This window comes from Papio anubis, chromosome 2 (genome assembly GCF_008728515.1).
Source record: "Papio anubis isolate 15944 chromosome 2, Panubis1.0, whole genome shotgun sequence".
Classification (NCBI taxonomy): domain Eukaryota; kingdom Metazoa; phylum Chordata; class Mammalia; order Primates; family Cercopithecidae; genus Papio; species Papio anubis.
The window spans coordinates 93,626,422-93,640,246 of record NC_044977.1 but is presented as its reverse complement, the minus strand read 5'-3'; the positions used below and the strand labels follow the sequence as shown (position 1 = coordinate 93,640,246).

At 45.3% G+C, this 13,825-nt stretch overlaps 1 protein-coding gene across 7 annotated transcripts in view; it reads right to left on the bottom strand.

The window, feature by feature from the left end:
* Positions 1 to 2,502: 2,502 nt before the first annotated feature.
* Positions 2,503 to 13,825, bottom strand: part of SETD2 (SET domain containing 2, histone lysine methyltransferase) — a 149,628-nt gene continuing 138,305 nt past the window's right edge. For 6 of the 7 annotated variants that reach the window (XR_004182169.1, XM_031663393.1, XM_031663394.1 and 3 more), the window contains 3 exons: positions 5,819 to 5,899; positions 3,709 to 3,810; positions 2,503 to 3,322 (listed from right to left, as the gene is read on the bottom strand). Coding sequence is in view for 5 of the 7 variants with exons in the window: in XM_031663393.1 (XP_031519253.1) it covers positions 3,161 to 3,322; positions 3,709 to 3,810; positions 5,819 to 5,899 (345 nt within the window). In the remaining 2 variants the exon portion in view is untranslated. The remainder of the gene's footprint in view (positions 3,323 to 3,708; positions 3,811 to 5,818; positions 5,900 to 13,825) is intronic. The other variant, XR_004182168.1, reaches the window with a different exon arrangement.

The following is a 13,825-nucleotide window of genomic DNA, read 5'->3' as shown; positions in this document are numbered from 1 at the left end:
CTAAGGAAGAACCGGAAGTTTATAGCCACCTTCCTCCACAGATGACCTTAGGGCAATAACCCTGAAGAACCAGGAGAGGAAGCAGGGAAGATACGCACCAGCTGTTGGAGACATCATAAGCTGGAGCTTTGGGTCAAAACCATGCATTTGATTTGGTTGCAAGCAGCAGTGCATGTGGTTGTACCCCTGCACTGCAAACCCACTGAAAAGAGAAATGCCCCCTTTCAATGTGCTTAAGCACATTAACTAAAATATTCTCTGTAACAGACATAATTCCAAGACGTTAGGAGGGTTGAGCAAATTACAATCTGTGCATGTGATATAATAATATGCTTTAGGCCGGGCACGGTGGCTCGTGCCTGTAATCCCAGCACTTTGGAAGGCCAAGGGGAGTGGATCACCTGAGGTCAGGAGTTCGAGACTAGCCTGACCAACATGGAGAAACCCCGTCTCTACTAAAAATACAAAATTAGCTGGGCATGGTAGTGCATGCCTGTAATCCCAACTGCGGGAGCTGAGGCAGGAGAATGCGAGCTGAACCTGGGAGGCAGGAATTGTAGTGAGCGAGATCATGCCACTGCACTCCAGCCTGGAGAACAAAGGCGGCCTCAGTCTCAAAAAAGAAAGCAGTAGCCAGTGGCTCAAGCCTGTAATCCCAGCACTTTGGGAGGCCGAGGCAGGCCCGGATCAGAATCCAGGAGGTCGAGACCATCCTGGCTGGCACAGGTGAAACCCGTCTCTACTAAAATACAAAAAACTAGCCCGAGGCCCGAGGTGCGTGAGGCCTGTAGTCCCAGCTACTCGGGAGGCTGAGGCAGGAAAGAATAAGTGAACCCAGGGCCGGGCCGCAGTGAGCTGAGATCTGGTCCTGCACTCCAGCCCTAGGCTGACAGAAGCGAGACTCTGTCTCAAAAATTTAAAACAGTTTTGGCCCGGCGGTAGCGGTGGCTCAAGCCTGTAATCCCAGCACTTTGGGAGGCGAGATGGGGGATCCACCCGAGGTCCAGGAGGTCGAGACCATCCCTGGCTAACCGCGGTGGGGCTCCATCTCTACTAAAAAATACAAAAACCTTAGCGAGGCGAGGTGGCGGTAGCCTGTAGTCCCAGCTGCTCGGGAGGCTGAGGCAGGAGAATGCGTGAACCGGGGTGAGGCTTGTAGTGAGCTGAGATCCGGCCACTGCACTCAACCTGGGCGACAGAGCAAGACTCCGTCTCAAAAAAAAAAAACAGTTTGAAGGCTGCAGTATCATTAGAAAACAATAGCATGTCTAAGTTTAAAATAAGGATTTTCCCCTCTTTTAACACTTCCTTTAATACAAGGATATTAAAAGAGTTACTAAACCTCTCTGACCCTTAGTTTTCCTCATCATAGTGCCAATTCCTCTGCCTCAGGACTGTGACCACAACCTGAGCTCTAAGTGCTCAGCACAGTGCCTAGCAGGCAATGACTGCTCTAATTGCTACTCACCCTGCCAAAGATTTGGCAGGCCACAACCTGACCTGACCTCAAGAACACTGCTGCAGTGGGCAGAATAACCCTGGTGAGAAACAGGCGGGACCAACCTTTTTGCAAAGATGGGCCCCAGTCTGTCCTGAAGCCCCCTGTCTTTCTCACTGCCTAGATAACTGATCCAGCAAGTAGGAGAGAGGTCTCTCATGAAGCCCTGCATCTTCCTGGAAATGTTCACTATCATCATAACCTGTGTACTATACCTCTTTTATAGGGGTCCTATTCTGTCCTCTAGTGTCCAACCCTAGTGTTAGGGAGCACAGTTGGAAGCTAGGGAACCCAAACATCAAATGAGCATTTCAAACCATGTGTCCAACACTTTCGGATTCAAAAGCAGGAGCATTACTTGAGGCCAGGAAGTCAAGACCAGCTTGGGTAACACAGCAAGACCCTGCGTCTCTACAAAACTTTTTTAAAAATATTAGCTAGTAGTCCTAGCTACTCCAGAGGCTGAGGCAAGAAGATTGCTTGGGCCCAAGAGTTCAGGGATGCAATGAGCTATGATCACACCACTACACTCCAGCCTGGGCAACAGAGCGAGACCCTGTCTCTGCCCCAAAAAAAAGCATTCCAGTGGGCTCAGAAAAATCAAGTCCATGGGGGGAAAAGATTCAATGCTTCTCTCCACCCAGGAGAAAGTATCAAGGGAGACGATAAATTTGCCTTTCTCTTGACTGATGATTAACCAAAATAAAGAAGCCTAGTGCCAAAGATGCCCCAGATGCTGCTGCTTTTGCTCTGGAATGCATGTGCAAATTGACCCAATGCCTGAGCACAGTCATAAGATCCCAAGCCTACAAGTGTCAGTCACCTGGCAAACATCTGCCTAAGTCAGAGTAGGACCTGTGGAGAATGAACAAGTCCTGTAATAAAATACAATCACAGGGATTAACCTTGGACTTCACACATCTAAGGCCACTATCTCTCCTTTTTCCAGTGATATCATTACACACAAATATGCTCGATTAACTTTTAGGGAACACACATGCCAATTTCTTTAATTGATTTTATTTTTTTACATAAAAAGTTCAGTAAAAATTGGATAAAGTAAAGTGATTTTAAGCAGTAAATCAATCTTATCAACATAGCACAAGGCTGGCCAAAACCACAAGGCAGCCTGCTTTGGAATATTTACATGATAACAAATTAAACCTTGCAGGAGAACTTAAACTGTCCTTACAAAGTCTTCCTGTGATCCTAGCATGTAGAGGCTAAAAGCAAAACGAAAACCAAACAAAAACCAGGAAAAAACAAATTATTTTCAATATATTCACATATACATTAAAATATAATACAGATCATCAGGGTAAAGGGTTGTGGGTGGGGATGCGCATGGGTCTGTGCGCTGACAGCACCGCCAAGGAGGAGACCCAGGTTTAAGAGTGGAGTCAGGTCTGGCCAGGGTCTTTTCTAAGCCCTTGCACCTCTGATGGCTTCTAACCACATGCCAACAGCTCACAACTAGGTAATCACTTGTAGATGGAGTTCATTTTTGTGGCCTTCGGTTGACATCTTCAGGGTTGAATTCCCCAGGGTGATGTGTCATCAGTAGCACAGTGCTGACAGGGGTGGGACAGAAAGGCCCACAGGATTTCCTCTCCCTAGAGTCTGTCTTACCTGACCACCCATCCTCCCACCCTGGCCCAACAGTCACTCTAACTCAGTGTCCTCTTTGGGTTTGTAAACAGCCCCAAACTTTTGCATGTACTTCTTAATGTACTCCTTGGTTTTGTGTTTCACATTCTCATTGCACTCCAGGTCCTCAGGATTCTTACAGTACTTCAGCTCCTTATTCATAACACCGTGAGTCAGCTGTCCAGGGCACAGGAAGAGAGACCACAGCCACCAATCAGAGCAGAAACGATTTGAGGGGGAGGACAGGGGTGGTAATCCAGCCTGCTGCTTCAGGGCCCTTCTCACCAAGACAGGAAGTTAATAAGGGGGTAGATGTTTGGGGCAGACTGGTGCTAGGATCACCAGAAAGGATAAGCTGAGCTCTGAAAATTTCTTAGAGAACTACTGCTCTCATGTAAGGGTGTGCATCCCTCCCCAAACCTTCCCTCCCCGTTCCTGGGTCCCCAGCCCTGACATCTGACAAGAAAAAAAAAAAAAACTTTCTATGATGAAAAGGGCTTCTTAGAAAGTACACAGTTTGCCCAGAACGTTGCCTGGTGGGCTACCAAAAGCAAGGGGAGTACCTTGCGAGCCAGATGTTTAAAGTCTTCAGTTGTGGTAATTCTTCCCACTTTGCAGTCAGGTTTCCGGTAAGGGTTCAGGCACTGGACGATGAACTGGGACATCTGCAGGCAAAGAAAAAAGAACACATTGCTCAACAGTCCAGAGAGGGCGAGGAGTTGTACTGAGGAAATAACTAGAAAAGGTAGTGAGTAAAGCCAGCCAATCCTTTCTCCCTCAGGTTGGCTGGTTTGGACAGTGGAATACTAGTAAGCCAGTAAGATCTGAAAAAAGGATACGGGCTCAGCCTGAGAGGGAAAGAGCTCCCCTGGATGGACTAAGCAAGGCTTAAAGGAGGCTGGAGGGACTCAACAGCATGACTTCAATGTCGACTCCTTCAGCAGCCCCAGGTTTCAGCCAATGAATTTTGTGTCCTCAGCATAAAGACAGTAGCTAGGTTCTCTGGGCCCTAGAGGCAAGGCAGGGCACAGCAGGTGTTCCAGAGCTTCTGTGAGGCTTAGCAACCCCAGGAACCACAGGAATGTTGTCATTGAAGGGTACTCAGATTCTTTAAGTGGTCATACCACAGCATGTGAAGCAGATCAAGCATGATATGACAGCCAGCAAAGGAAAACCTGGGCAGAATCATTTTCATTCCACCACTTACTATGTCCTCCCTGGGCTGTCTAAGTATGGTCTGTCCTACCCAGGTGCTCCCCAACACTCTATAGGACCTTCAGAGGTATTTGTGGTGCTAAGATCACAGAGGACAAAGAGAATAAAGAGGCCAGTCACAGCTATTTCATAAGAGAGCACTCTGAACAAGGTCTACCCATGACTAAAATTCAGTGAGCCTTCAGGTGTTCAAAGAACAAGGCTATATATCACAAGGGTAGGCACTAAAGAAACAGCTGCTGGTTGAATGAGCTGAAATACCAATATGTTCACAAAGGGATCATAAGAAACTGAACTTTATCCCTGGATAAGCCTTTTAACTCAAAGTTTTTCTGGGGTTTCCTGGCCTCCAAACTCTCTTCCTTCAGTCTATCCCCTCAAACACAGACAGGGATTTCATTACCCCCTGCTTAAAATCCTGCAATGGTTCCCGACAACCCACAGACACATAGCTCCTATAGGAAGAAGCACAATACCATTCCACCTCATTTTCAACAGCCCTCCCATACCTTGTGCTATAGCCCATCGGGCCACTTACAACTCCCTGGAAGGGAAGATGCTCTCTCTTGCCTCTCTACATTCTGTTGACATAAGTTAGGTCCCCTGCTGATCCATCTGGCCAATTCCTACCCCTGATTCAAGTGCCCTTCCTGACAGCCCGGATTGTGACTCCCAGCCCTAATATGGCAAAATTTTCACACAGCTGCCGTTACTTATTTACAGGTCTGTTTCTTCCAAAATACTACAAGCCCCTTCAATGAATGAAGATTGGAGTTTAGAATCTAGATGCTATGAGGCAGACAAGTTTAGCGTCTTGAGGCTGGTAAGACACACTTCTGGTAGCATAAAGAGGAGCAGCATTCTCCCAAGCCCTGGAAAATTAGGCAGCTACCAAATGAGATATTACAGAAACAGAAGTGGACTTTGAGCCAGAAGGCCTGAGTTCAAATCTTTTGTCTAGAACTTGCCTTCTCTGAACCTTGAGTTCTTTCACCTGAATAAGAGGAAAGGCAATCTGTCTTGCCTACCTCAAGGGCTGTTGTGGGGACAAAATGAGTCAATGGGTAACCAGTTGAAATGAGTCAATGCTTAACCAGTTGAAAAAGGCCACACCTCTTTCACATAACAACTAAGTCAAATCACAGAGGCAAGAGGAATACCCAAAGACAAGGCAGCCTACCACTACATACAGCTTTCTTTTGCCATAGATGCTACAGAAGGCCAACAGTCAAACAAGCAAATGTGGTCTGAGACTTGGCTCCTGTCAAGCCAAGAAAAGATGGCTGAGGAGTTTTCAGTGGGAAAAGCAGCACTTCAGCAAGGCACACACACACAAGGAACACCTTGTGTTCCTGCCTATCTTGGGGCAAGAGAGATATTCGACATACTTAGGACAAGAAAGGAAAGGGTTCAGATTTAAGCCTGAGGTGCTTAGTGCTTACATCCACCAAACCTTACCTCTTTTCTGAATACTTCTTTGCTTTTCTTTGCTAGTTCACTGGAGGTGTCTGCTTCTGCTGTCTTGGGCTTTTTCGAAGTCTAAAAATGGAGGAGAAAACACAGCAGTGCTGGTATGAGAAGTCAGTTTAGTGACGCCCTACTGTCCCAGAACCCTCCTTTCTTTCCCCTAGCAGGGATACCTGATTCTTGGTATTAGAATCCATTTAGAGGCCCTGACTCAGGTACAAGGCCTGGAGTCAACCTGGCTATTATGTTTCAAATCCTGTTATATGGTTTGGTTCTCCTTCTTATAAGTTAAGTTCCAATTCTCTACCCTAAGTCAAAGCTACAACTTTGATATAGCCACACATTTCAGAGTCACTCATGACCCTGTTCTGGGTTCAGCTCCCTGAACTATCAAGCGAGGCCTGCACAAAACAAGCTCCATCTCTCCCACCTCTGACATTCTAGGATTCCAGGATAGAGGCAAAACACTCTGTTCTGAAGACTCTTAAATACTCATCACCTTTCCTCCAAAGGTGAAGTTGGCTAGACTGTAGAAGACAGTCTGAGGATGCAAGAGAGGCTCCTTGCAGGTTGGTACCTTCAGTTTAGGAACAGAAAGATTAAGGAATTATCACAATATTAGGGGGCAGGTGATGAGGGTCATCAAAGCCAGTGAACAGATAAGTAGACAATGACACAGAAGATACTCTGTGTCCCCAGCTGGCAAGATAATGACAAACCCAGGAACATTCCTTCCAGCACTGCTAGAGGGAGGCTTCCAACTTCCCTCTAACTAGGTACTGCACCAGGAGGTGATGAGTTGGAAGCTCTGCTATTCAGAGTACCTGTCATGCAGGCCATCTCCCCAAACCTTTGCCCACCCCTAGCCATCAGGCCCCTTCCCAGTAAATGTGCTTTTCCATTGAAAATAATAATTATGAGTATTCCCCTCCAAATATAAGTTACTTCATAATGGATCTAGAAGCTAGAGTTGATATTATAGGTACTTCACGCTTTTTTGTTAGGGGCACAGGGCAGAATAATTTTCCTGCTCCCCACCCATCTCCTGGTTCTGTTTCTTTCATTTCCATAAACAATATGAAGGCTCTGGTTCTAAAGCAGCTGGACTAGCTCCAGAGAAAGGTGGCACTCCCTTGGCTTTAGGTTGTTACAAATCAGCTTTCTCTGCTGTGTCATAAAAGCTTTACGTATTTTCCATTTTTCCAATTTCTTCATGTAGCTGTATGGGGAGATTAGGGGGTAGAGTAAAACGAACATAAAGATCCAATTTGTCTTTTTAAGAAAACAAAATTAAGCAAAAATAATACTATTAATATAAGTTAAGTCTATTTTCAAGTGTTTTGCTTTGGGATTTTATTTTATTTTTTTCCCAGTTGTACAGGGTATGAGTATGCTCCACAGTAAGACCTTAGGTAGTAAGGGATCAATAATTATTTGAAACTTCAACACATCCCCAGCTGTTCTCTTGTAGCTCTCAGAGGTGAGCAGCAACAGAAATGAGTACAGAAAGCCTCTGCAGGTCTGACAGCTATCTCAAAGATCTGGGTCTTATGGAAGAGGCCAGGCTCTAAGTGAGGGTATTATGTAAATAGAAATGTCCTGTTTCACTCTGGATAGGGTATGCATTCACAAAGCTAAATGAACCCAAAGCATTGTTAATAGATTTATAATTTAATCCCTGACTTGGTGAGGTTGGCAGTGGGGTGGCCTTTAAAAACAGTTATAGAATACAATCCACTGAGCTCTGTCTAGGAGCCTTCTTGGTCCTCCTGAGTGCTGAGCAATTGGGATCGAGAAAGGAAATAAAATGAGGGGTCTCCAGACTTACATCATGGAAATCATGAACCAAAATGAAATACTCTTGAGAGTACTGAAATTCACGAAACCCTCTCTTCATGGTCTGTGGTTTGCAAATGGCACGGGAAATAATTTCAGAAACTGACTAACATTTACTCAAATCCAAGGCCAAGCAAAGTAACCAGAGTCAGAGTTGAGGATAGCACTTGTTATTGACATAAACAACCTTAGGACCCCCCACTCCAAAAAAGTCCCATTTAAAAATTTAGCAGGTAAGGCTGGGCGCGGTGGCTCACGCCTGTAATCCTAGCACTTTGGGAGGCCGAGGCAGGTGGATCACGAGGTCAAGAGATCAAGACCATCCTGGCCAAAATGGAGACAGAGCAACACTCTGTCTCCAAAAAAAGAAAAAAAAATTAGCAGGTGGGGCGCAGTGACTCATGCCTGTAATCCCAGCACTTTGGGAGGCCAAGATGGGGAGATCGCTTGAGCCCAGGAATTCAAGACCAGCGTCTCCATAAAAAAATTTAAAAATTAGCTGGGCATGGTGGCTGTGCCCGTGGTCCCAGTTACTTGGGAGGTTGAGGTTGGAGAATTGTGTCAGCCTAGGAGGTTGAGGCTGCAGTGAGCTGTGATCATGCTACTGCACTCCAGCCTGGGCAACAAAGCAAAACGCTGTCTCCAAAAAGAAAAAAACAACTTTTAAGGAAACCACCAGAGAACAGGGTGGGGGCTTTGATACATAAAGAAGCGAAGTGCTTCCAGATCCTCAGCAATAAACAATAATCAGTTTGCCTTTTCTCTATTTTGGCTTATACAGAGTATCAGGCAATTAAAGTTTCTGGTGGAAATCTATGTGAGGCAGTGGACAGTTACGAGTACACAATGAAATGAGCAGGCAAAGGGCCTGGTAGAAAGCCAGAGCTTACTGCCTTTAGAAGATGACCCTGCTGTCAGCCTTCATCTGTGGCACATCTGGATTCCTAGGAAATCTGTTCTGATTATGACAAGGCAGGCCTGAGTACCTTTATATTACCCAAGGTGAAGCTTGAGCCCTTCTGGATTAGTTGGCAATGGCCTTAAGCTTATTGGGCAGTTCTGGTAACCAACCATACACAGGCTGTGTAACACAATAGAATCATCCTTTATTATAAATATTGACATGACTATGTCACAAAGCCCATGTGACTTGGAACCAAGAGGGTATGGCTTAAGTTGCAGAAATGAGTCCTGACAAAGGCAGAGCAGGACATACTCAGCTAATGCTTCTCTCTCCCTGTATTTAATTACTGTTTAGAGGGCCGGGCGCAGCGGCTCATGCCTGTAATCCTAGCATTTTGGGAGGCTGAGGCGGGTGGATCATGAGGTCAGGAGTTCAAGACCAGCCTGGCCAAGATGATGAAACCCCATCTCTACTAAAAAATACAAAAGTTAGCCAGGTGCGGTGGTGGGCACCTGTAATCCCAGCTACTCAGGAGGCTGCGGCAGGAGAATCGCTTTAACCTGGGAGGCGGAGTCTGTAGTGAGCCGAGATCAGGCCACTGCACTCCAGCCTGGGTGACAGAGCGACACTCCGTCTCAAAAAAAAAAAAAAAAAAATCTGTTTAGAACATAAAACGTAAATCATCCACTGAGGAACTACATCTTTTGTGGCAGCATGAATCCAGAAGCAGGAGAAAAAGCTGAGTCATCATAAACACTATACACACAATTCAACCTAAGCTCTGCAGCACATGAACCTGTGCATGTTACTTTTTAAAAGGTTAAGATCTTTGAAAATAGTAAAAACTTAGTACAATTGATGTTCTGCATCCATAGGGCAGCCATGGATAGAAAATATTTTTAAAATACAATAAAAATAATACAAACAAGAACTGATTATAAAAAACCCCAATACAGTATAACCATTATTTACATAGCATTTACATTGTATTGGGTATTATACGCAACACAGAGGTGATTTACAGCATATGGGAGGACGTGTGTAGGTGACATACAAACACTATGCCCTTTTATAAGGGACTTGAGCATCCTTAGACTTTGGCATCCATGATGGGATGTCTTGAAATCAATCCCCTATGGATACAGTGTGACAACTGTAATGTGTCTCAAGGTATTCTTCTTTTGGTTGATTTTACTTGGGATCCTTTAGGCTTCAGGAATCTGGATGCCTATGTCCCTCTCTCAAGATGGGAAATTTTCAACATTATTTATTTCTTAAACAAATTTTATATAGGCTGGACGTGGTGGCTCAGGCCTATAATCCCAGCACTTTGGGAGGCTGAGGTGCACGGATCACGAGGTCAGAAGACCAAGACCAGCCTGGCTAACACGGTGAAACTCTGTCTCTAATAAAAATACAAAAAATTAGCCAGGTATGGTGGCGGGTGCCTGTAATCCCAGCTACTCGGGAGGCTGAGGCAGCAGAATTGCTTGAACCTGGGAGGCAGAGGTTGCAGTGAGCCGAGATTGCGCCATGGCACTCCAGCCTGGGTGACAGAGTGAAACTCCTTCTCAAAAAAACAAACAGGCCGGGCGTGGTGGCTCACGCCTGTAATCCCAGCACTTTGGGAGGCCGAGGCGGGCGGATCACAAGGTCAGGAGATCGAGACCACAGTGAAACCCCGTCTCTACTAAAAATACAAAAAATTAGCCGGGCGCGGTGGTGGGCGCCTGTAGTCCCAGCTACTCAGGAGGCTGAGGCAGGAGAATGGCGTGAACCCGGGAGGCGGAGCTTGCAGTGAGCCGAGATCGCGCCACTGCACTCCAGCCTGGGCGACAGCGCGAGACTCCGTCTCAAAAAAAACAAACAAACAAACAAACAAATTAGCTGGGCCTGGTGGTGCACGCCTGTAATCCCAGCTAACTGAGAGGCTAAGGCATGCGAAATGCTTGAACCCAGGAGGCAAAGGCTGCATTGAGACGAGATCACACCACTGCACTCCAGCCTGGGCGACAGAGCAAGACCCTGTTTGAAAAATACATTGGCTCTTGATGCCACTTCTCTGCAACTCCCTCAATGCAACAAATACTCTAAAACTACTATTTTAACGTAACATAGTTAGAGGAGATCTACTATACCTTATGACTGTTAATTAAAAGCCAGTTTATTTACTGCTGCTTCAATTGTGCAAGTAGTAGTAATTCAGGTCAGAGGTGCTCAAAGGGAAGATTTAATTTTACACTTTACACTTACCACCACTTTACACTTATCTTGATGGTGAGTACAAGACAATGAAGGGAACAACAATGGACAGAAAAGAGAAAAGGAACAGTCTCACAATGTTTAGTCTCATTTTGAGATAGAGCGAGACTCCATCTCACAAAAAAAAAAAAAAAAATAGATTAGTGCCTGGGCTAGGAAGTAACTGCAAATGGGTATGAGAGGTCTTACTGGGAAGAGGAAAATGTTCTAAAACCAGATTATGGTAATGGCTGCATAATTTGGTAAATTTACTAAAAGCTATTAAATTGTAAATCTAAAGCAACTAGATTTTATACTAGGTTTATTATGTCAATATTGCTGCTGCTGCTGGTGTGTGTGTGTGTGTTTTTTTTTTTTTTGAGACAGTCTCGCTCTTGTTGCCCAGGCTGGAGTGCAATGGCATGATCTTGGCTCACTGCAACCTCTGCCTCCCTGGTTCACGTCATTCTCCTGCCTCAGCCTTCCAAGTACCTGGAACTACAGGTGGCCATCGCCACGCCCAGATAATTTTTTTTTTTTTTTTTTGAGACGGAGTCTCACTCTGTCGCCCAGGCTAGAGTGCAGTGGCCGGTTCTCAGCTCACTGGAAGCTCCGCCTCCCGGGTTCACGCCATTCTCCTGCCTCAGCCTCCCAAGTAGCTGGGACTACAGGTGCCCGCCACCACGCCCGGCTAGTTTTTTGTATTTTTTTTTAGTAGAGATGGGGTTTCACCGTGTTAGCCAGGATGGTCTCGATCTCCTGACCTCGTGATCCACCCGTCTCGGCCTCCCAAAGTGCTGGGATTACAGGCTTGAGCCACTGCGCCCAGCTTGTATTTTTTTTTTTTTTTTTTTGGTGAGAATCAGGGTTTCACCATGTTAGCCAGAATGCTTTTAAAAAAAAAAAAAAAAAAAAAAAAAAAAGCTTGTCCAGACTTGTGCTTCTGGTCATGACAGATTAACTGTTAAATGAATTAGCCCTCTCAGAGTTAAAAATTGGAAAACTAGACAAAATACATGAAAAAGGCAGTTTGCACACACTGGACATTAAGCAGCACTAAACTATGATCCTGAGACAAGGGACAAAATGAGGTAAGCTAACAATTCGCAGAGCTCACAGAAGGCTGGGAAACATGTGAGCTTCCACCAGCTAAAGTGAAGAGATCTCCATTAGATAACCTGTGGCATTCAATGGAGATCTCAGACAGGCGATGATTTAGGAGATACCCTACAGAAAAAATTACTCTTCACTCAACCCAACAAAGATTAAGAACAGCCTCTAGGCTGGGCGCGGTGGCTCAAGCCTGTAATCCCAGCACTTTGGGAGGCCGAGATGGGTGGATCCCGAGGTCAGAAGATCGAGACCATCCTGGCTAACACAGTGAAACCCCGTCTCTACTAAGAAATACAAAAAACTAGCCGGACGAGGTGGCGGGCGCCTGTAGTCCCAGCTACTCAGGAGGCTGAAGTCGGAGAATGGTGTGAACCCGGGAGGCGGAGCTTGCAGTGAGCTGAGATCCGGCCACTGCACTCCAGCCTGGGCTACAGAGCGAGACTCCGTCTCAAAAAAAAAAAAAAAAAAAAAACAGCCTCTAAAAAATCAAGGTGATCCAACAAGTAACTTGACTATCAGAACAAACTCAACGTTCTTTAATGGAAAGTAACAAAATTTTGAAACTCAACAACGTAACAGTCACAATGTCCAGTGTTCAACTGAAAATAGCAGGCGATTATTTAAAAGTTATTATAAATCTTCACAGTTATGAAAGAAAACATGAACACAGTGAAGAAATTAAAACTACTGGGCCAAAGGGACAGACAAGCACAGGTGGCACCATGTTCCTGACTGCCCTCCCCAACCACAGTACCATTCCTGGTGGCAGTAGATTGGTCATCTGGAGAACCACTACTGGCTGAGCATGCCCTACCTGACCACGGGGCAGGAGTATGGCCACACTGCAGTGCACAGGGCAGAGGACTTTGGGGCCATGAAGAGAGCCAACACTTCCAATTTCCCCTCACATAGATTTGTTGTAGACCAGCTCGACCATCTCAGTGTCACCAAGAAATGGTTCTAACCCTGAGCTATCAAACTCCCCCAAACTTTTATTTGTATTTTTCTTTTGGAGACAATGTCTCACTCTGTCACCAGGCTGGAGTGCAGTGGCATGATCTTGGCTCACTGTAGCCTCGACCTCTGGGGCTTGGGTGATTCTCCCACCTCAGCCCCCCAAACAGCTGGGACTACGCGTGTGCACCAAAATGCCTGGCTAATTTTTAAAAAAATTTTTATAATAGTTTTGCTTTGGCATCCCAAGGTGTTAGGATTATGGAGGTGTGAGCCACTGCGTCCAGCTACCCTTCAATCTTGTAGATCACAGGGCTGCCCTGTCTTTATCTGGTCATGGAACTAAAACTGTAGCTTCTATAAAAATGTAAGCCTTTGGACCAGAAACTTATTAAAACATACAAATATAAAACAAAACAAAATAAAAAATAAAACACAAATATGAGTATAGTGGTCTGCATATAGAATACCTGGGACTCTAACCACTCTAATACTTAAAAATATAATCACTGTCCTATTGTGTTTCTTGTCTCTTTAACCTGACAGGAAGATACCAGGGATTTCCTGGGGGAACACATGGTATAAAATGTATTTTGAAAAAAGCTACAATAAAGCTACAAACTATGATTTGGAGGTACCTGCTTAAGTATGAGATACTTGATAGGGGCTTTATCATGCAAAGTTAGTTTGCTTAAATGCCTACACTTAAATGCAGTTTTTCAGTTAAACATATTCCTAAAAATAACATTTTATTCTGGGACTTGACTACAAAAAGCGGACATTTAAATTAAGTAAAAATGGCCGGGTGCAATGGCACACGCCTGTAATCCCAGCACTTTGGGAAGCCCAGATGGGCAGATCAATTGAGGTCAGGAGATTGAGACTAGCCTGGCCAACAGGGCAAAACCCCATAAAAATACAAAAATTAGCTGGGCTTGGTAGCAGGCGCC